The 23,641-nt window shown below is 36.1% G+C and overlaps 1 protein-coding gene across 1 annotated transcript in view; it reads right to left on the bottom strand.

Moving 5' to 3' along the window:
- Positions 1–810: 810 nt before the first annotated feature.
- F13A1 (coagulation factor XIII A chain) overlaps positions 811–23,641 on the bottom strand; it is a 190,398-nt gene continuing 167,567 nt past the window's right edge. The window contains exons 13-15 of the mRNA XM_051970733.1: positions 20,988–21,148; positions 13,107–13,243; positions 811–2,621 (exon numbers count right to left, since the gene is read on the bottom strand). Coding sequence (XP_051826693.1) covers positions 2,474–2,621; positions 13,107–13,243; positions 20,988–21,148 — 446 coding nt within the window. The 3' untranslated portion in view covers positions 811–2,473. The remainder of the gene's footprint in view (positions 2,622–13,106; positions 13,244–20,987; positions 21,149–23,641) is intronic.

The following is a 23,641-nucleotide window of genomic DNA, read 5'->3' as shown; positions in this document are numbered from 1 at the left end:
CTTGACCTTTCTAAATTAAGGTCTTTCTCTGGCCTCACTTGAGGAGGTGGCAAGACCAGAGTGGGGTGGGGGAAGGAACTCATCCTATTTTAATTGTTTCTCAATTTAATTATTCTTGATAACCGGCCATTAAGCTCAATTTTTTCCTATGCTGTCAGAAGTCCATTGTTTCTATTCTCTAACTTTGGCAACTTGGGAGAAAGTCCTTTTGCCCCATTCTGTGCCCACGGTACCCTTGGCCAATAGCATCAAATTGAGGCCTGCAAATTGGTTTGGACTCTTGCTTGACATTGATTTTTGTTTCATTACTGGCACTGGTTTGCCATTTCCTTATCTCATTTTTGAGAAATTTCTCTCATGTCCTTCTATTAATTCTGATGAGTGTTGCTGTGCTCGTCCTTAACATTTGGCCTTCCTCTTTTAATAAATAAGATTATTGGGACCCCAACAATGACTAACAGAATCTACTTTTGTTTTATGATCTTCTTGAAAAGGGAAAGACGAGCTATCCAGATTTCCTGCCTACCCTCCCCTGCAAGGAGGACTTATATCATCATGGCTTTTAAATGCTGACAAGACCTCAAAGGTTGTTATCTCGTTCAGTCCTCTCCATTAACAAACTGAGGCACAAAGAGATGTGGAGACATGTCCATAGTTGCATAGCATAGAACCAGGGAGCAAAAAGGCCTTTTGACTCTTACCACTAAAATAGTTTGCATTCATTGCAGACTGTTCGTTGTCAGACAGACTTTTATGACTGAAGCAGGAGCGGTTGGTGGTCTGCTGGATCTGAAATAAAATGAGGAGCCCTTGTGCTGTATGCAAGTATAATCAGATGAACTTTATTTTAAATTTCCATTACATTCTGGTTAATTAGAACATGCAAATGAATAATAGCATACAAAGTCAAGCTGGCTCGTAGCAAAGCAAAAACTTTTAGCAATTTGTTTACCAAAAAGAGCTTCAACAGAAGTTCTAGAGACTGCTTAATAAAAATGATTTTAAAAAAGCCTTAGCTTTGATTAACTAATGCTTTTGGAGGACTTATGTGTAAGTGTCTGGGAAGGGCAACCAGTTTTCCCTCAATGGTGGTCATAAGCACCAGAGCATGATCCCCCACCCCTCTTCTCTATCCCATTATACAGGGTTGCTAAGAATAAGAGTCTGCTGATTTAGAGTATTCTCTTGGACATTTTGGTAGACTTTTAACATAAACCACCATTGCAAATTAAGCATTAGTCCAATTGTACTATTCTCCTCAGGGAATTAAATGAATGAATGCAACATTTTCTTGCTTATTTTCCTGAAATCATCACAGAGTAAGTAGCCATTTGCAAGACTGAGTAAATGTAAAGTTTCAGCATCCCAGAACTAGCTGAAGTTACTGGATGAAAGATACAAATAGCTGGAGAGATTTAGTAGGAATCAATCCTTCTCCATCTATGCTGAGCCACCAAATTCACTACTCCCTCCACAGCATTTGCCTAGTTGACATGGCTCTAAGGGATTTCTAAGGATTGAATTTCTGAGGAGGTGGATGATACAGGAAACATGAACAAAATGTGAATTTAAACCAGTGAGACAGATTCTAAATACTACACAAACCTATCTTAGTACTTTATAGCCATACTTCATTAACTCTAGGAGCTAAAAAGCTCCTGTGCATGAGACTAACAGTTTGACATCTCTTATCAAATGCACGATAAAGCTGTCTTGTTTTAAAAGGGCTGCATGGTGTCCTTGCTTCCTCATCTTTAGATGATTACATTCCTCATAAATGTAGTTTGTTAAGACTTAGCCGTGTCTTTTCACACAGTTAACCTGTGAAATTTGGCAGCCAGTCCCTCTGCAGTAGGTGCTGGAGACTTTTTGGAAGCCCTTCCCCTCTTATAACCCAGAATGCTGTGACCTGTAGGAGGAGTTGTGGTGAGAAATATTCATGGGCAGGAAGCACAAAAAAAGAACTTGGATCAAAGTGTATGTGTGTGGGGTCTTTTTTGGAGGATCTTTCTCTCTTCATTTATAGATTTACTTCCCTGGGCACTGGAAATCTTGTCTGAAATCAAATCAGGTCACAGGCAAATTACTTGGGTTAGAAAATCCCTCTGATTAATGGAGTCTGAGCCATTTGCCATGATAAATGATAACTTTTAGTTTGATGAGCTATTAGAGCTTAATTAGAGTTTAATTAAAGCAAATGCTCTGAACACTTTAGAAGTTGGAATTATTCAAGATCCCTCTAGTCTGTCTGCATGCACCTCCAGACTGAGGAGGCAGAATTTGGAAAAGTGTGGTAGAGAGCTCTCTGTGGATGTCGAACACATACCAGTCCTTTTTATTCTTGACCTTGCCTTCTCAAATGTGTAATATGCTGGTACCTAAGATAAAATAAGAGCTGGCCTATTTTTGCATCAGAATTTCTTAACTAAGACATGGAGGAGCTGTTTCCCCCTTCTTCCTTGCAGGTCTGCACCTATCGCCTTCTTTGAATCTCTAAATCAAGTTCCCCATACACGTGTCTCAAGGCATCACAATTCAGGGTAGCCATCAGTTTTCGTGGGCCAGGGACCCAGGGCCGACACACTTCTTCCCATGTCAAGGTAGAATTGGGTGGAAGTTCACTGAAAGAATGCAAAGGAGAAAAACGTGAAAAAAAAGTTTTACTTTTTAGGCAGATCTTACTTCCCATCAAAGACTAGTAAGAACTAGTGTGGGTCATTCATCCTAGCTTTTTGAAGGAACATGCATACTAAGCTTTACATGGGAAAATCCAAATGCAGATTTGGATCATGCAGATTTGGAGGTGGGAGAGTCCTTAGATGCCAGGTAGTCTGATTTTTGATTGAAGCTCATATGTTATGAGGAAAGGTCTTTGCCAACTTCACATGCTAGAGAAATAAGAATTACTTACAATAACAGCTACTACTATCACTGTCTATTACAATTACTATTTCCTACTACATATGACTACTTACTACTATTTGCTACTACCTACTCTAGTGCTTACCACTATTACTACTACTATTAACTGCTACTTATTATTACTACGACTTACTACTTACTATTACCAATACTTGTTATATTTATTATTATTACTTACTACAACCACAAATTACTACTATTTATTCTATTTATTACTTATTGTTAATACTACTAATACCTACTTTTACTAGGATCTAACTACTACTTAGTATTACTACTTTTAAGTATTAACAATATTTAGTTACTACTGTTGGTAGTTACTACTATTGATAGTACTTATTACTATTGTTGTTAATTCTATTACTATTTGCTACTACTCCTATTACTTACTATTTACTATTACTATTATTAACTATTACTTTCCACTAGTAGTACTTACTTCTACTACTACAACTACTATTTATTTCTATTATTTAATACTACTGCTATTTTGATACTACTTAATGCTACTACTTTTTATTACTACTATTACTACCTATTTACTATTACAACTACTACCACTATTACAACTACATCTGACCTCCTTTATAATCCCTAAGGCTAGGGCCTGAGAAAGATATAAAGATTGAATAGGATACAATTTTATATATTCCCTAGTATCTGATATAGTTGGTTGAATGAATGAATGGATATTTGTTGAATGAATTAATTAACTAAAACATTTCATTACAAGTTCCACTCATTAACTCTCAAGCCTCAGGAACTACCCTCAAGATTATTTCTCATCTAGAGGCTCTTTTGCTAAAGGCTTACATTTAAGGGGAAGCTAGAGCATGGGATATCTCTATTCACTCTACTCTGTGGGCCCATGCTTCTGTGATATCAATGTTTTTGGTGCCATGAGGTCTTTTTGGACAAGTTTCTTGGAGATTATCTCATAGTGAGAACATGGGCATTTCTGGATCTCTATTGGATGACACAAGGATATATTTCTAATTTTACTTTTTGTTTGTATAGCATTTTGCATAATCATAGTTTTCAAGTGCTTATGTCTTCAAATATAAATCTAGGCTGGAAGGAGTCTTAAAGCTCATCTAGTCTATTTTTTAGATGAAGAAACTAAAGACCCTGAAGGCTAAATGACTTGGAGTCTCAAATGCAAACTCCTCTGTTATTTAAAAGCTATTTTAACATGGACTCTTCTTACTTTCCAGTCTTCTCCCACACTTCCTTTCTCTATGACTATATGGTCTAACTATATTGGCCTGTTGCAATTCACAAAGATAAAGCTCTCCCATCTCTGTGTCTACACTGGCTGTCTCTCATGGCTAGAGCTATTATAGTCTGACTGCCTGGCTGATCACCGACTGACCAAGGTCACACAGTAAGTATCAGAAAGATTTAAGTGATTTGACAGCTTATGTGTGGAATGGAGCCAACGGTCAAATGCAGGTCTTTCACCCTGCTTTTGGACTTGGTTTCATTCCTTCAGTATTCTGGGTCTCAGACTATTTAAAGACTTTTATTACCAGTAAAAGAAGAGGGTTGATCAGTGAATCTCTTTGTTTCCTTTTATAACTAATAATTCTGTGGTAGTACAATTCTATAAAATCATATACTGATTTTCCTGAGTTATGGATGTTAGTCAGGGAGGCTGTTGAGAAGTTCTGCCTTTTCCTCATTGTCCTGTCTACCCTCAGCAGAGAGCCTGTCCTTTCTTTGTTATTCTTCCCGTCTTTCTCTCTCCTCCATAGTAGCAGCTCCTCTTTGCTATGTTCCTTGTGACATCTGGATCAGGGGTAGGAGTGGGGATGGGTCAAGACAATCTCTGAGGAAGAGTGGAATATGGTATTCCCACCATGGTTAGCTGCAGTCTCTTCCACACCACCCTCCCCCCCTTTCTCTTGGCAGGTCTTTCCAATATCTGGCATGTTGGGGATCAGTCACTGAAGGAGGAAGTTTGGCTTCCTTGCCCTTAGAGGCATAAAAAGCCCAAATGGTTGGGAACTAGAGTAGGAGGATGTACCTGAGTTCCTACTGCAGGTGAGAAAAAGCTTTTCTATATTGCTGACTTACTTGATTGGTTTCCATGGTGACTGTTGATACAGGGAGAAATAACATTTGATATCCTTTTCACTTTAGAAATCTATTATTTTCATTTCCTTTGATGAGTAAAGTTGATTTTATTACTACTTTAACCCCTGAACCTGGATTATTGGACTTCCCTACCTAATGTAGGGCCCAGAATATTTCATCTTTTATCTCCCCACTCCAAAAAATCATCCTTTTTGCCCCTGTCTTACATGTCTATTCCCAGACTCAGATTCAGAGCACCAAATACAATTATGTTCACATGCCATGCTTTTGTATTCATCTGCCTAGGATATGACTTATTGCATTTGATCAGATCACTAAATGTTGGCTTCTGAAGAACTGATATTTGACTAAAGAAAGGACCTGCTCAGCAGAATGGATAACCTAGGCTGATAGTGACCAGAGGGGCAAAAGTAGCAGTTTAAAAAAGTTATCATGTTCAAATCTGACAAAAGCTCCTACTTGCTTTACTGTTACTGAAATTTTTGATTCTAGAGGGAGTTTGATGTAAGATCTGTCTAATACATAACACATTTTTAGGTACCTAAAAGATAATTATTAGTTGGAAATGTTGGTGTATGGGCCATGAATAATCCTGAGTATAAAACATACTGACCTTGTATGTTTTAGGATGCATTTATATTCTAAAACAATCATGCCTGAATATGTGGTTTATGTTAATAATTAGAAGCACTTGTTATGAGAATAGGAGGTATATTTGTCTCCATTCAAAAAGAACAAAGTACTGAACCAAAACAAAATGAGTAGTTTTATATTATATAATTAATATTTCTTTTTTATTATATAATTATATTTATTACATTTATTTATATCATCCAATTAGTATATTGTGGCTGGGTCTGTACCAAGTTGTATATATATGATTGAAAAGTTTTAAAAAATTAATCAGGTGACTTGCTCAGTCATTTCTGACTCTTTGTAACCCCATAGATCATAACATGTCAGTACTATTCATGGAGTTTTGTTGGCAAAGATAATAAGACTTCCTCCTCTAAGCTTATTTTCAGATGAGGAACTGACTTGCCTAGGGTCACATAGTCAGTGTCTGAGTTCATATTTTAATTCAGATCTTCCTGATTCCAGGCCCAGAACTTTATTCACTGAGGCATCCAGCTGCCTTCATGGTTAACTTTGCTATTTAACAGTAGTTGGGTAGCACATTGAATAGAATACTAGGCCTGGAGGCAGGAAGACTTGAATTCAAATTCAGTCTTAAAAACTTTCTAACTGACTTTGAGTCATTTAACTTCCATTTTCCTCAGTATCTCCAACTGTAAAATGGGGAAATAATAATTGCCACTATTTCATAGAGTTATTGTGAGGGTCAAATGAGATACTTGTAAATCATTTAGCATAATGCTTGGCCTACAGTAGGCATTTAAAAATGCTTGTTTCTGTTCTCCCTATTGTTGTTTATAGGATGACTACTATTTCACAGTGGTAGAATTGGAATTGTGAATCCCTACTGGATATGACAGAAACATAATTTAACCTTATATTTGTTTGTAAATTGATTGGCTGTTTTACAGAACTGATTAAATTGACCATTTGTTTGGGTATTGTATAGATATAGCCTATTTTAGGACAAATTTTAGCCAAATATGAAGTAAGTGGGAAATCTGGTTGATTAGCAAATTTCTTTATTTAGTGTATATAATCAATTCAGATTGCTCAGTGTCTGATCTGAATTGAATTTATTATTTTAGCCTGTTACTATGCTAAGCCACCTGTAATAGCAGGGCTAGAATCTCTCTACATCTCCTCTCTTCCATTCATATCTGGGTTAAAATAGACTTAATCAGAGGCTAGAGTAATCCAAATATATCTGAATTATACCTAAGCCAGTGTTTTATGCCCTAAGTTCAACTCGAAGAAGAAATGATAGGCCAGAAGACGAGTTCCTGGTTAGGAGAATCCTTAACAGCTATGGAAACTTAGTTTATGGAAGTGTGGATCTTGATGGTGGATGTTAAATTGGAGGATCTTAGGAAAAATGAAGGGAATAAAGGGATGAATAAGTTTCTAGTCTATAAAGATGGTCATAAAATCAGAACTCAGAGGAATCTTAGAGGTCATCTAATTGAACAACTTCATTTTAAAGAGAAAACAACAATAAACAAGAATAAAAACTACTGTTACTATTACTACTACTAGTACTACTACTACTACTACCACTTCCACCAGTATCACCAACAGTACCACCACTACCACTATTATTGTTATCTACTTAACACCCAGATAGAGTACAGGATTCCAAAAAGACTTGCATTTCCATGCTGCTTCAGAAACTTACATGTATGATCCTGGGCAAGTCATTTGTATTGGCTCACTATGATCATCTGTAAGATGGGGATAATAAATGTACCTATTCCCCAAGGTTGTTCTGAGGATAAATTGAGATAATATCTGTAAAAATTCTCTAAATTTTGAAGCTCTATATCGGTGTTAGTTGCTGTTACTGAAGTCAATAGATCCTAGATCTAAATCTTACTTTTCACTAATGCTGGCTACATGACTCTGAGGAAATCAATTTTCCCTTAAGCTTCCAGGGCAACTTCTTAAGACAAAAAGTCCTAGAATCCTAAGGTAGTTGCCAATCTATATGAATGGTGGGAGGTTTCTTACTGAGTGTTTCCTATAGAAAATATCAAAGGTCCAGTGTTCCCTTCCCCTAATGAATGTATTGATTATTCATACATACTAAATGAGTATGTGTATGTGCTATATTTATTCATATATATTTATATACTTTTTTTGCACAAGTGGAGCATAAGACATGTATGCATAAAAAGAGAAGAAAGGCAATTATTCCCATCCTCCCTTTCCCCATTGGTAAATAAAGTAACTTTGGAATAATCTCATTTGCCTGGGAATAGATGTTGTGATAAATGATTCCAAGTAATGTGCTGAGCCATCAGCCTCCAATAGCCATTTATCATCTTGAATACATGCAGGCAAATGAGATTATTATTACAATAAACTGCAACTACCTATGGTTTGTCCTCTGTGTGTCTAACTCTCAGCCTCTGATCTGCCCAGGAAACTTAATATGAAAAATCAAAATAAGATCCAGGACATTGTCTTCACAATAACTCATTGAGTGTAATCTTTCTTCTTCTTTTTTTTTTTTTTGTTAAAGGAAATTAACTTTGAAGATAAGCTGCTGGTATGCTTTCTGAAAAATAGAAACTTAAAAGCTGAAAGTTACAGTTCATCTGATATAAGAGAGGATGGTAGGAAGAGTTGTGTATAGTGAAGATGGAATATAGAATGAAAAATGAGAAATGGCATCTCTCCTCTCCATTCTTGGTCAAATTTTATATTCTTGAGCCACTGAATTCCCAGGCTCCCTGTCATTTAATAGCTTGGTACCTAGATCTCTTTACAATTCTGGATTACCAAAAGGTGGCCAATTCCTTGTACATTTGGTCTTTGGGCCCTAAAATTAGAGCAAGTCAACAAAGGAAGCTGCCTGTGACCCATTTTGTAATTTTTACCCTGTGTATACACACACACACACATACACAGAAACAGAGAGAGAGAGAGAGAGAGAGAGAGAGAGAGGAGAGAGAGAGAGAGAGAGAGAGAGAAAAGAGAGAGAAGAGAGAGAGAAAGAATGAGAGAGAAAGAGAGAGAGAGAGAAAAGAGAGAGAAGAGAGAGAGAGAGAGAGAGAAGAGAGAGAGAGAGAGAGAGAGAGAGAGAGAGAGAGAGAGAGAGAGAGAGAGAGAGACAGGCAGAGACAGAGAGCAATTTTCTGTCATGTCTGACTCTTTGTGATCCCTTTGGGGAATTTTCTTAGCAAAGATACTGGGATAGTTTGCCCTTTTCTTCTCCAGTTATTTCACAGATGAGGAAACTGAGGCAAATAGGGTTTAGTGATTTGCCCAAGGTCACACAGCTAGAAAGTGTCTGAGGCCAGATTTGAACTTAAGTTTTCCTGATCCCCTGTCCTGGAATCCCAAGTCACTTAAAATAGTGCAGGCATCCTCATGCTAGACCTCTGTAATGCCAAGGTCCCTTGTTATTCCTCCATTTGAGTTCACCTGTGTTAACCAGGGCATATTAGGATGAGATGGGCACTCCCTCTTCATTGAAAATATCATTTGTTTGAATGTCCTAAGTAATGAATGATACTGGCCATGGCTTATTCCTACCAAGTTCTGACCATCTTTAAACCACAAAGCTTCATATATCTGGAATTGGTTATAACATAGACACAGTTCTTTACAAGAATCTCAATATCTAAGAACCATCCTTCAAAACTGTTTTGTCAATCAAGGACTATATCATCAAATAAGGACAGCTATGTGGAGCTGGGGCCAGAGCATAGATCAAATCACTTATTTTGCCACTATATAGCTCCTCCTTTCTTTATCCTTCCCCTCTTTGAAGGTAATAGATCTCAAGAAAGGGGGAGGAGGGATACTAAAATTAAATTCCTGTAAAGTCTCATTTGGATTAAAGCCTCAAGTCTTCATGATGGAGAGTCTTTACAAGATAGAACAGAATTGATTCAGGGGCCTTGTGTTCACTCTTCTCCCCACTCCCTACTGTACACCTATATGTTAAGTCCCTTTGTATTTGCAGGCATGTTATTTACCCATAGACAAACATGTAGGTTTATGCTCACACAACATATGTCTGGCAGTAGATACTGTAATAATGACCAGAGGATTGGGGAGTCTTGATCAAAAAGTTTGAGGGAAAAAATGGATGCAGCAGCAGGGGAGCTGTTTGAAAAAAAAGAAAAGTGTTGTTTGCCTTTGCCTGAGACATTCCTGTAGTTGATTAGTGTGGGGAGGTGTGAGAATAGGTGATTGAGGCGGATGTCTCTGACTGAAGAGGTCTCTGACCTCTCTATTGCGCTAAGCATGATTTCTAATTTAATTTATTTTCCTGTGACTTGTATGTTAGTGCTCAATAGCTGAATATTTTTTGCTTGTTAGTTTCAAAAAAAGCCTCAAGGTTTTTTTTTTCCTTTTTATTCCATTAATAAGAGGTAGCAAATTCCCCAAAGTGACTAGTTTCCTCTCTGATATTGGACATCTTAGTGTACATAAAGTTAGAGCTAGAAGGGACTTGAAAGCTCATCTAGTCTAGTAATGTACTCTGAAGAAACAGGAGCCATTAAATTATTCCTATGAGAAGCATATTGACTCAGCAAACCACATGTTAACATTATCTATGTTTTTGCTTATTTTGTTAAATAATTCCCATTCACATTTTGATATGCTTCTGGTAATACTTAGAAGAAAACCACATATTAACATTATCTATGTTTTTGTTTATTTTGTTAAATAATTCCCAATCACATTTTGATATGCTTTTAGTAATATCTAAAAGTGTTGCAGTTGATCTCTCTGATGGTCCATTTTATCTTTTTAAGAGGAGGGAACTATGACTGAGAAAACTTTTAAATGACTTGCCTAAGGTCTCACAAGGAGTAAGCATAGGTTAGGGAACATCGGGTGTGACAGTTAAGAGATACAGAAATATCAGTATTAAAATGGTGAAACATAAGGATTTAGAGGAGCTTGGAAGTAATAGCCATAGAGAAAACTCAGCAGAGAATGCTTTCTACAAAGTAGGCTGGCCAAATTCCCAGTTAACAAGTCACAAGGCAATTTCTAAGGCTAGATGAGTCCTACAACTCTTTTCCCAGTCCTTATATGGTAATATTTAGCTCTACTGTCTTGCAACTGGACTTAGATGTCTCTGGAAGAGAGAGGCTGAAGACTTTGTATTACTGCCTCACTTAAATCCAATTCACTTTGCAAATTAAAGGAAAGGAAAAAGAGGGGAGGAGCCATCTGGTGGCAAAATAAGTGATTTAGTCTATGCTCTGGTCCCAGCTCCACCATGAAATAAGTCCTTAATTGATAAGGTAGATATGGAGACTGGTTCTTGGGCCATAAAGATTCTTGTAAAGAACCACATCTGTGGTAGAACTGATTCCAGATGGAGCTTTGTGGTTTAAGGATGGCCAGAACTTGGTTTCTGACAAGCCATGGCCAGTATTATACATTACTTAGTTCATTAAAACAAGTGACATTTGCAGTGAAGAGTGATTGCAAACTGTGATGTTACTGGTCCTCTTAGAAAATGAAGGGTAAAAACACCACCACCAACAACATTCAATTCACTGTGGTTGGAGTTGTAGTCAAAAATGCAATTCAATAAACATTTATTATGTACCTACTATGTGCCATGCATTGTGCAAAGCACTAGAGATACAAAAAGAGATAAAAAAGGGAAAAAACCAAAACAACAGCCACAAAAAAACCAAACCAAACCAAACCAAACCAAAACAATGTTTCCTGCCCTCATGGAACTTTTAAAAAATTAGTTCAAATACTATCTAAGGTACATAATAGCATATTATGTACCATTATTATGTACCAGCTATTATGTAGCATACAACCCAGGGGCAAGTCGATCTCTTTGAAACTTTTTCCTTATCTGTAAAAAGCATTAATAATACTTGTATCATTTCACAGTTGTGAGACTGATAGATATTTCTTGTACATAAAATGTTTTTTTTTTTTTTTGATGTAAAGTACCAGCTTTTCATTCCATTAATTATATAACATGTTCCAAAAGTTGTGACTTAGCTGGCCTAAGGTTGTTTAAAGTTACATAGATAATATGTCAAAGGACTGGATTTCAAACTCAGATTTTCTAGTTCCACACTTCATGTTCTTATCATAGCACTTTGAAGATTAAGACAGATTTTGTTTCAGTTTTAGGAAGAATTTTTTAAAAACAATTATTAGAGTTCTTAAAAAAAATAAAAGCAATAAGGCTCTTTTGGGAAGTTGAGTGAGTTCCCTGTCACTGAAAGTCTTCAAATAAAAGAGGATGATTATCTATCAGGGAAGCTGAAAAATGAGTTTCTGCAAGGGATGGGAGGTTAGATTAGATGAACTCTGAATTCTGAAGACTCTCAGGATCTGTGATTATCAAGGATTTTGAGGGCAACAATATTGTGGGATCTGAGAATCATATTAGATCAACTTTGGCATGAAGATGGACTAAAATGCATCTCCGTCAGGTCTCCATAGACCCTGACGTAGCTTTTGCCTTTCTCAAATGGCTGTATGACAAAGCTGGAGAGTTTCAGACCTCATTTTCTACTCCTGTACTCAGCATTTCCTTGTGGACAGCTAAGGTTGACAGTACAGGAGTAGAATCATAAATGCGATCCAAGAAACAATTCAGGGTGTGCGTACAGGGGACACTTGAAGGAAAGACTTCTTGTTTGCCTCAGTTTCCTCATTTGTAGAATAAGGATAATAATAGCACCTACCTCCCTGGATTGTTGCAGGGATCAAATGAGATAATAATTGTCAATCTTGTGTAAAGTAGGTACTCAATAAATGTTTGTTTCTATTATTATTATTTATCCCTCTCTGCTGGAAATGGATTTATATTATTGTCAATAAAGGGAAATGGGGCTCCTTCTTAAATTTTTTTGCTTAGAGACGCTTTCCAAATTTGAGTTTCCGCTATTAGGATGATCTGGGACCTGAGGAAATTTAAAGTAGTTAGAAAGGGGAATCAATAATGCTTTTATTCAATAATACTTTTTAGGAGGGCTTAACTTATGATTTCATTGGTATAGGGAGTTACCAAGAATTACATGAGCTAGTTCAGATGACACATACTCTTTGACTTTGGTAGATATCTATAGAAAAATTAGATGACTTGTCCTGGATTATAGAAATTAGATGTCTTAATGGCATAACCCAAGTCATTTCTTCTTGACTCAGAGACCAGCTCTCTACCTGTACCTTTCTTAGTGGCTCTGCTTTGCCGTCCAAAAAATAAGAAGTTTACTTACTTACTAGAGGAATTTTACAGGATTAAGAACTTGTCTGGTCCATTCCCATTGTTTTATAGGATAGGAAACTAAGACCCACAGGACAATAACTCGGTAATAAATGACAGATCTGGCCTTGAATCCTGTCCTATACGACCCCACCATCCTATGTCTTTTTACCTCCCCTATGCTATAGGAAAGGAAAGAAAGAGAAACAGAGAAAGTGACCCCGATGTCAGGTGATCCTACCGAAACATTTTCCTGATTGGTTTCATTACTCCAGGTCCATCAAGATGTATCCAGATATTGTACAGTGTTTCATTCAGAGGGTTGGTGAATTCTACTGTAACAACCATGTCTGAACCAACCACTTTTTGTCCTCGAACCTAAGAAGCAAAGGAAAAAAAAAGCAACTTAATAGCATACAAAATCTCATTTAATTACTTTTTTTTTCATTTTAAAGATTTGGTACAACTACTTTTGATCAAAAGCATCTTAAGGCGGAGAGAATAATTTGTAACTTTAACTGAGGAATGCACATCAAAAATTCAGAAAAATATCATTTAGTATGATTTTCCTTTTCTAGAAAATGCCTATACACCTAATTAGAGTGAGGGATAATTGCTAGGACACTAGCCATACATTATCAGCACTGAGGTTTCAGGTTTCAATGGCGAGAACTACCAGGTGAACCTCTTTCCTAGGAAGATTCTCAGATTTCCTGCCAGGTAACCTGTATTCCAGAGTTTCTTTGGCAGAACATAGATAGGCCAGGTGCTGAATACCAGAAGTGTAAGACAGTTTCCACACAGCTTTGCACCTGCCTGGGAAGATTTCAGGACACACTTGAAATCAGCATGGCTGAACAGGAGGATGTCACAGCTGATTTGACCACAAGGAACATAAAACTTAAAAAATGGGCAAGAAGATGTTTGTATTCTGAGTCATGACATTTTAAACCATTAAAAACCTTCTCTCTCCTTTTCCTCTCAATCTGCTCTTCTCTCGCCCTTTCTTTTCTCACTTCCCCTTTTCCTTTCTCCTCTCTCCTTTCTTTCCCTTTCCTTTATTTCCTTCTCTACTCCTCCCCCTTTTCTCTTTTCTTCTATCTCCTATTCATCATAACACTTTGCTGTTGTTGAGATTAGAAATTAGTGTCTAAAGAGCTAATGCCAACAGAGTCTCAAATTCTTTTTTTTTAAATAGTAATTATGGAATTTATCTTTTGGGCTGGGCCCTATAATCTAAAAAAAAACTATTTTAGGTACCCTGTCCTCTATCCCCCTTCCCTTTCAGGCATACTGCTAGATTGTTTTAGCCTTACCTAGAAAATCTAATGGTACAAAGTCACACTCTTTTGTTCCATATTTGGGTTGTACAGTCTGTTTTTGGACCTCTGTTTGAAGCCTTTCAAGTTTAGTAGAATCTGTCTGTGCTTTGCTTTCAATGGGTTAGCCTGAGAGACCCCAGGGTCACTGTCACATCACGATGAAGCATATGAGTAGGACTTTTATGTGGAGAGAGATATTGTAATTAACCTTAAAAATAAAAACTAATTTTGAAAAGTCAGGCCAAGTTCAGGAACATCATCTTTGGTTATTATGTTTTCCTCTCTTTTGGCATAGAAGAAAAATCAGTTTAGTATTTAGATATTATGCTTTGAATTTAGCCATGGGGATGGGCACAATAAAGAGACTTGTCAAAGTATATAGTCTTTATGAAGCACTGAAAACATCAAATTATTTCCATACCAATCGGAGCAAAAAATGCTGATTTTTTTTATCTTATGTGTTCTATAGTTTTCTACTAATTTGCCATCAATCCTCCTGCTAGGCTAAGCATTACCAAACAATCTATTTACATTTCTGAATTCTTGCCCTCTTAAAACATTGAATGAAAGGGATTTGCCTTTTCCAATGAAGGCTATATGAAGAAAAGTCTTTTACATGAATCTGCATTAGAAATCAATGAAGGTACTCTAATGTTTCCAAATGATCATGTACAGTGACATCACTATGAATTTTCATATTTGTGAAGTCACTGTTTTTGAATTTCTTCAATATTATAGTTTTTAATGTTTCTCCTTTAAAAAAGAAACATTCGGCACCTTTCCAGTTTAGCTATAATTCACCAATATTCACATATTGATTTCTTGGCTATGACATTTAATTTGTCTAGTTGAACCAAGGTCAATGTTTTCTTTCAATAGAAGACCTTAATAATTTGATGCCTTGAAAAGTCCCTGTTGTGACTGTAGCCTTTTTTAAAGAAAATTCTTTCCAGAAATTCCTTTCATTAATTCATGCCATAAAAAGCAACTTTTACTGTAGAGGGGAGCTGAAAGTGAAAACTTAGTTAAAAGAAAAATATTTGGAGAAAAAATGAGTAACCTTAGTTGTATATAGTATTTTATGTCATTCATGGAGGGAGGATAGATATAATAATTTTTTATTTTGATTGAAATTAGTCAAGATTTGCACTATATATGTATATATGATATACATATACATACATTTCCCACTGCTAATTAATTATGATCTTACCACCTTCTTTTTTTTCTCAACCTATGATTGTAACCAATTATAACCACTTACTTGCTGGGAAAAATATAACCAGGGATTTCATACATAGTCTGATAGTGGAAGAGCAAAGATAATAGCCTTTATTTACAAGGAAGATTACATTTATTCCCTGGAAAATACTGAAGGATTGCTTTCTTTGTTTATTATCAGGTAAGGTCAATGATCAAGAGCTGAACTTCAGATAAATTCTCAAAAAAACAGAACTGGATTCTTCCTACTAATCTTTTTTACTAAATAGAGAAAGAAACAGATTCCCATGTGATACATCAGAGTAAGTCGCCAAGCACCCTGTGAGTGTTCAATATATATTAATTGATGATAATGACATTTTTCTTTCATTTAGGGCAAAGGAGACTATCATTCATTAAAATAGTGTCAGAGAAAACAATGCCCTGAACTTGCTGGGATATGGCAGAAAACGATGATTTGGGACTTATTCATAATTTTTTCCACACTTCTTGAAAGTCTTTTATAATGAATTCAATGGCACTGAATCCATTGAAATAATGTATGTTATATCTAGGGAACAGTTCAGTTACTAGTGGCATCCTACTTTTTTTTCTTTCTCTAGTTTAAAGTATATTGTTCTATCAAAACAAGTGGAAGTGAAATGTGCATTCTATAATAGATGGGACCGCTCATAAACCCAAGTCATGCTACAAATATGCATTCAGGGGATGAGTTGTTTATTATCATAGTAAATATTCTTGTGGACAAAATATCCATGATTCACCAGATGTGCATGGAATGGAAAACCTGCCAAATGGTTGATGAGTTTATTCCTCCTAAACAGTACCCATATGGGTAAGAGGTACTATGTGGAGGAGACACTCTAAATTGGATCAGGTTTCAAAATTTAGCAGTCTATTCATATGGAAACTTTAGAAGGGAAAGAACAATGCTTTCTCTAATCATCTCAAAACATTTATTCCAATGTTCTTAGCAATATAAATTTAAAGGTAGAAGGGACAATAGCTGCAGAGATCATTTGAGTCCATTCTTCCTCATTTTATAGATCAGGAAAACCTGAGGCTCAGAGAAGTTTCTTGCCTATGGTCACACACCTAGTAGATGTCCAAGGAAAGATTCAAATCTAGAACTTGCTGATTTCCTTTTTTTTTTTTTTTAAGCAAGGAGGTGGAAGGAAAGACTATCAAACATCATTTACTACTGGGGACAGGGATGAATCTGAGGAACCACACAACAACAACAAAAATCAGACATTTGGGTATGAAAGGAAATCACCAAAAACTTAATATGTATGGTGCCATACTTATAATAAGCCAAATATAAAATTAAGAACTACTGAACTACAGAACTTTTAAGGTACATTTCAATTTCATATGTGTGATACTAAGAGTCTACAAAAGCATATGATGACCTGCTATCAGTGACTAGATTTAAAAGAAAGGAAAAGAAAAATTCTGACATTTCTCAAAGGCTAGCAGTCACTCGATCAGGGGCCGCCAACCTTTTTAGTCCAGTTTAATTGATTAGTCTTTGAGGAGTTAAGTAATGCACATGTGGCTGTTGCTGTATAGATGGAATAGATAGGGAAGGGGGAAGAAGAAAAAGGAAAGAAGAGAAAGGGGAGAAAAAGTAAATAAGTGGCTGCAGGGACTAAAGGTAAACAGAGGAAGAGAGAGAGAGAGAGAGAGAGAGAGAGAGAGAGAGAGAAAGAGAGAGAAACACAGGAGTCAGACTGAGACATAGAAAGAAAAACAGAGACAGAGAGAGATAGACAAAAATAGAAATACACAAGAGAGAGACAAAGAGATAGAAACAAATAGAGAGATAGAAAGAGAAATAAGAAAGAGATAGAAACAGAGAGGAAGAAAAGAGGGAGAATAGAAAGGGGATATAGGTGAAAAGTAGATTATGCTTGTGTTAATCATAAGTACTTTCATTAAATCATAACAATCTTAAGAAAAAAAAAAGGGAAAAACTTTTATTTTCCAAATAAAAGAAAAGTTCCAGAGTATTGGTTCTATGTATCAGGCCCTATAAACTAACTTGTTGCCTAATGTCTGTCTGCTTGGATTTCCTAACTTCCATCCTTCTGTCTCTATTCAGTCAACTGCTTATGAATTTTCCAAGAACACAAAGAGGTTTCTCTTAATTTAGAGATTCAGCCCATGAAAAGGCATTTTAGGAGAATTTCAAGACTAGTTTGAATAAAGTAAGCTTCTTTCATCAAAATTTAGAATGACAAAATCTTCATTTTTCAGAAGAGGTAATTGACATTGAGAGAGGTTAATTGACTTGTCCAGGATCACAAAGTTGTGTCTGAAGCAGGATTTGACCTCAGGTCTTTTATGATTCTAAATCTTTCATTCAATCTATAAGATCTATTTATTTATTTATTTTAGATTTGTTCTAAGGGTACAAACTTTTTAAGAATAGATGGACTCCTCTGGAAGTCTGGTGAAGCCCTACTCAGAAAAATATTTTTAGCTCACAAAGAAAATCAATCAATCATATATATATATATATATATATATATATATATATATATATATATATGTGTGTGTGTGTGTGTGTGTGTGTGTGTGTGTGTGTATCAAATGTATAAAATGTATAAAAAATGCTTTGCAAGACCCCAGCTTTTGGGATAAGAATTCACAATTTGACAAAAACCGCTGGGAAAATTGGAAACTAGTATGGCAGAAGCTAGGCATTGACCCACATTTAACACCATATACCAAGATAAGGTCAAAATAGGTTCATGATTTAGGCATAAAGAATGATGTTATAAAAAAATTAGAAGAACATTGGATAGTTTACTTCTCAGACCTGTAGAGGAAGAAGGAATTTGTGACCAAAGAACTAGAGATCATTACTGATCACAAAATAAATAATTTTGATTATATTAAGTTAAAAAGTTTTTGTACAAACAAAAATAATACAGACAAGATTAGAAGGGAAGCAATAAATTGGGAAAACATTTTTACATTCAAAGGTTCTGATAAAGGCCTCATTTCTAAAAAAATATAGAGAATTGATTCAAATTTATAAGAAATCAAGCCATTCTCCAGTTGATAAATGGTCAAAGGATATGAACAGACAATTTTTAGAGAAAGAAATTGAAACTATTTTTAGTCAAGTGAAAAGGTGCTTCAAGTCATTATTAATCAGAGAAATGCACATTAAGACAACTCTGAGATATCACTACATACCTCTTAAGTTGGCTAAGATGACAGGAAAAGAAAATGATGAATATTGGAGAGGATGTTGAAAACTGAGACATTAATACATTGTTGGTGGAATTGTGAATGGATCCAATTATTCTGGAGAGCAATTTGGAACTATACTCAAAAAGCTATCAAATTGCACATACTGTTTGATCCAGCAGTGTTTCTTCTGGGCATATATCCCAAAGAGATTTTAAAGGAGGGAAAGGGACCCACATGTGCAAAAATGTTTGTGGCAATTCTTTTTGTAGTAGCTAGAAACTGAAAAGTGAATGAATGTCATCAATTGGAGAATTACTGAATAAATTATGGTACATGGATATTATGGAATACTATTGTTCTGTAAGAAATGACCATCAGGATGACTCCAGAGAGGCCAGGAGAGACTTACATGAACTGATGCTAAGTGAAATGAGCAGAACCAGGAGATCATAATACACAGCAACAAAAAGACAAAAATGATGATCAATTCTGATGGACATGGCTCTCTTCAACAATAAGTTGATTCAAAGCAATTCCAATTGTCCATTAATGTAGAGAGCCCTCTATATCCAGAGAGAGGACTATGGGAACTGAGTGTGGACCACAACATAGTATTTTCACTCTTTCTGTTATTGTTTGCTTGCATTTTTGTTTTCCTTCTCAGGTTTTTTCTCTTTTTAGATCCATTTTTTCCTTGTGCAGCAAGATAACTATGTAGATATGTATACATATATTGTATTTAACATATAATTTAATATATTTAACATGTATTGGACTACCTGCCATCTAGGGGAGGGAGTGGGAGGAAGGAGGGGAAAATTTAAAACAGAAGGTTTTGCAAGGGTCAATGTTGAAAAATTATCCATGCATATGTTTTGTAAATAAAAAGATATAATAATAAAAAAATTTAAAAGACGCTTTGCAAACTTAAAACTCTAATTCTAGTTTAAATGATAACTTATTAATATGGTTGTCATTTTTATTATCACTAAAGCTTTTCTCATCTAAAACTTTTGATAATTCTATAATTTAAATACCATTTCCCCCCAGAAACATGACTATTGCCTGAAGTATTTTTGTCTAGGATCTGGGTGCCAATTGTTAGTTGTGACTGACTTGAGAAATCTCCTGATACCCATTAGTGTAAAATGCCTGCTGGGTATCTGATGGTACTTTTATCATTGGGCACCCCAATTCCTTTATCAGTTCTGGGCTTTTACTTACAGGTGAGGAGCCACTGGTTATGGCCTTGAGTGTTGCCAAGAGCCCTCCATATCTTAGCTATGGGCATTCTCTCTGGCCATCCCTCTTGCAAGGAATGTTTTCCTTCTTCCACTCTAACTATTAACTTCTCTGGCTTCTTTAAAGTTCCAATAAAAATCCTGCCTTCTATAGGAAATCTTCCACAAAACTTTCATTAATTTTTTCCTATTCTTCTTGTATATAACTTGCTATATATATATATATATATTTCATGCTCTCTCCCATTAAACTCTTCAAAGGTAGGGACTGTCTTTTGCCTCATTTTGTAACCCCCATCACTAAGCAGCACAGTGCCTAGCACACTAGCTTAACCAGTATTAATTGATCAATGAATTGAACTGATCATTGAATCAGTCTATAAATCAATGTTGATTGGTTTATATTCTAAGCTAAGGCATATGGGAAAGCAGCTCTTCCCACACATACCCTCTACCACAGCTGCTACTGTCTTCACTGTTCCTAGGAACTATCAATGGTGTTGTGGAGGGTGATGTGAAAAAAACCTCCTCCTACCCCCAAATTTGAGAGAATTGGCTATAACTCTACTTTGTGACTTTTGATAGTAACTGAAATCCACAGATTCTGAAGGCTGAAGCAGAAGATTGGCAAGATTATAAAGGTCTGATACAAATCAGCCTATTTTTTGTACCTTGTTAGGAACTAGAGGTTGACAATAAAAAAAAAAAAAAAAAAAAAAAAACTTTGGATAGAGTGCAGTTGGGGAATTTACCTGAGGATGGGGAGGGATGTATTTAATTTATGTATGCTGTTCCTCTCCCTGATTTATTCTGAATAATTAATTGAGTCAGCTGTGTTTCTATATCCACCATATCTTTAGTTACTTCTCTATAAGTACATTTATAACCAAAGACACATTTATATCTCCAGCTATAGCTACATATTTATATCTGGAGAAATGTCTGTGTGACTATATATAGGGCTGTTTATTTCTTTCAAAGAACAAGAAGATTCTGGCTCAGGTTTTACAGCAATAAGGAACACATACACAGGGCTCACTTGTTATTGACACCCAGTTGGTGTCAATGAATGCCCAACTTCTCAAAGAACTAGGACATACATTAGTCTGGTCCTCTGGAATTGCTGGAACTGACCTTGAGGTTCACTGTAGGGATATGCAGTGCAGTTGATTTCTGCATGGCCAGAACCTTGCTGGTCTCATTGATCCGAGCAGAGACGAAGAAATGGAGCGAGGCTTGTTCCAACAGCTGGCCCATGTACTCGCCAGCTTTGATTTGCACCTCCTCATTTGTAACTGGTCAGGAAGAAAACGAACACGTGAAAGAGTGAATCCAGAAATCCTGCTGCTTTATCAACTTCATCTAGCTTTCCAATAACAACATTACAGGTTGGGACTGCAACAGAGTCCAGACTAAGGGAAGAGAAAGTCAAGTGAGAGCAGTGTGCATTTGTTGTGGCAAACCTCAGCGAAATAACTAAAGGATGATAACTTGTAAAGGCTCACTGGATTGTGTCAAATGACAAAACAATGAATTATTTTTTCCCTGCAAAAAGGATGGCCTTCTTCTGGCCATCTTCAGTGAGGAGAGCTTTTAATACATAGTACTTTGCACATACAAGGCATTTAATATAAGGAAGATAGGTAGAAAGAGAAAGGATGGAAGGAAGAGAGAAATAAAGGAATAAGAAAAGAAAGAAGAAAGAGAATGAAGATGGAAGAAAAGAGGGAAGGAAGAGAAAAAGAAAGGAATAAAAAAAGAAAGTGAGGGAAGGAAGAAAGCAAAACAAAGAAAGAAAGGAAGGGAGAAAGAAAGAAAAAAGAGAAAGGGAAAAAGAAAGGAAGGGAAAGAATTTATTAAACTCTGTGGTCCAGGCAACTTTTTTGTTGACTTGCTGGACTGAAAATGGCTTTGACTAGGGTTGCTATTAAGTGGACTTCTGACATCCTCCAGCTAGACATAGTGTAGAATATTGGGGTGTAAAGGAAAACAGGAGGAATCCTAGGTTGGTAAAACTCTCTAGGAATCAAAAATATCTTATAAAGACCAGAGCTGTGGCTAAATTTGGTCCTCTATAAAATAATAAGATAGGGAAAGATCACCTACCTCCTGAGAACTGAGTTTTTTATGTTGATCCCAGTTTTTCCTTCCACAGAAGAAATAATTTTATAAACTGAACCCTAGGAAATTCATGATAATTTCCTATGCATAAATTCATGATAATATTTAATCAGTTCCCAATGTTTTGAGGAATTCATGATAAGCCATTGGGAGGGAGATCATCCTTCAAATTAAAGCATGTAGGTGACTGCTTATTTTACTTGTCTAATAATAAGCATCTGAACTGTATTCTGTTGCATTATTTTTTATTCTCTTTCTCACTTTCTTTCCCATTTTTAGGTCCCAAGCTCCTAGGGAAAATTAAGTAAGGAGGATTCCTAGCTATTCATGCCTGTAAAAACACTCCTGTGGAGAATCTACTCTGTGTCTCACTATATAAGGCTGCAAAGCCTTTATCCTGTCAGTGCTGAGTTGTTCAGGCCAGATTTTGACCTATGGCAACTGTGCAGGCAGAGTACAAGAAGGCAACTGATTCACTCATTCTTCCCCAATCATTTCTCTGTTCATCTCTCTCCTTTTTCCACAGATTTTTCACTGTGATCCTCAATGAAAATTATTGAAGGATTTCTTTCCTTCAGCTCTAGCAAATCATTCATTTTAGCTGTATTGAGCAGCAACTGATAATTGGGTAATGAGTTTGGCATTCTGAATTGTAGGAAGGCCGAAGGACAAATCTTTCAGTAAAGTGACCAGTACAGGTAGGAGATGGGTGGAGGAGAAAAATAAGGAAGAGCTCATGAACTTTAGAGCATGAGATTCCTAGGCTAGATGTAACAAGCCCTTTTTGGGGCAGGAGAAGGGCAAACCCAGAGGATGAGCCAAAGAAAACAACAGTTGACTCTAGAAGGACTATAGAAGACTTCTGTCTTGGAAGAGCAACCCAAACTTGCAGTTTCTTCATTACTGAGTATATACCCCTACCACTGTCCACATCTTTGGTCCTGAACCACCATACAAATGGAGTATATTTATATGTGTATATATATCCACATATAATATATAATAATAATGATGATGATAGCTATTTTACTATATACTATATATAGTAATTATATATAATATATATGTGTGGGTATATATATATATATATACACATATATATATAATAGTTACTATTTTTATATTGCTTGCTATATAGCAGACACGGTACTAAGAACTTTACAATTATTACTTGATTCTCATTAAATTGATTTGATAAAGTTATTTGATACAACCTAGGGAGTTAGGTGCTATTATTATTCCTATTTTATAGATGAGGAAACTGAGGCAAAGAAAGTTAAATGGCTTTCCCATAGCTAGTAAATGTTTGAGCCTAGATTGAACTCAGTTTTTCCAGGCCTGGTGCTAAATATTCACCTTTCTTGTTTTACTATATAGTAGTTCTGACTCCATTCCAAATCTTCTAAGGATATTGCCTTTTTTCCTGGTGTGGTCTGTAGACCCTGGATTTCCTTCTACCTCTGACTTTGCCTTGATCATACTTACTTCTAGGTTCCTCTATTAGTTTTCCAACTAAGACACCTCCAAAATCAAGAATGGTGAATGGAGCCCAGATTCCAGGCATTCAGTCCCTAAACTACTCTCTAAGTTGGCCCATTATCAAGGAAGCTGATAAACCAGACTGCTGGCTGATGAAATGGCAAAATGAAAGGTTCTACAGAAGAGAT

This window comes from Antechinus flavipes, chromosome 1, assembly GCF_016432865.1.
Source record: "Antechinus flavipes isolate AdamAnt ecotype Samford, QLD, Australia chromosome 1, AdamAnt_v2, whole genome shotgun sequence".
Lineage (NCBI taxonomy): Eukaryota > Metazoa > Chordata > Mammalia > Dasyuromorphia > Dasyuridae > Antechinus > Antechinus flavipes.
This window is presented reverse-complemented; position numbering and strand designations above follow the sequence as displayed.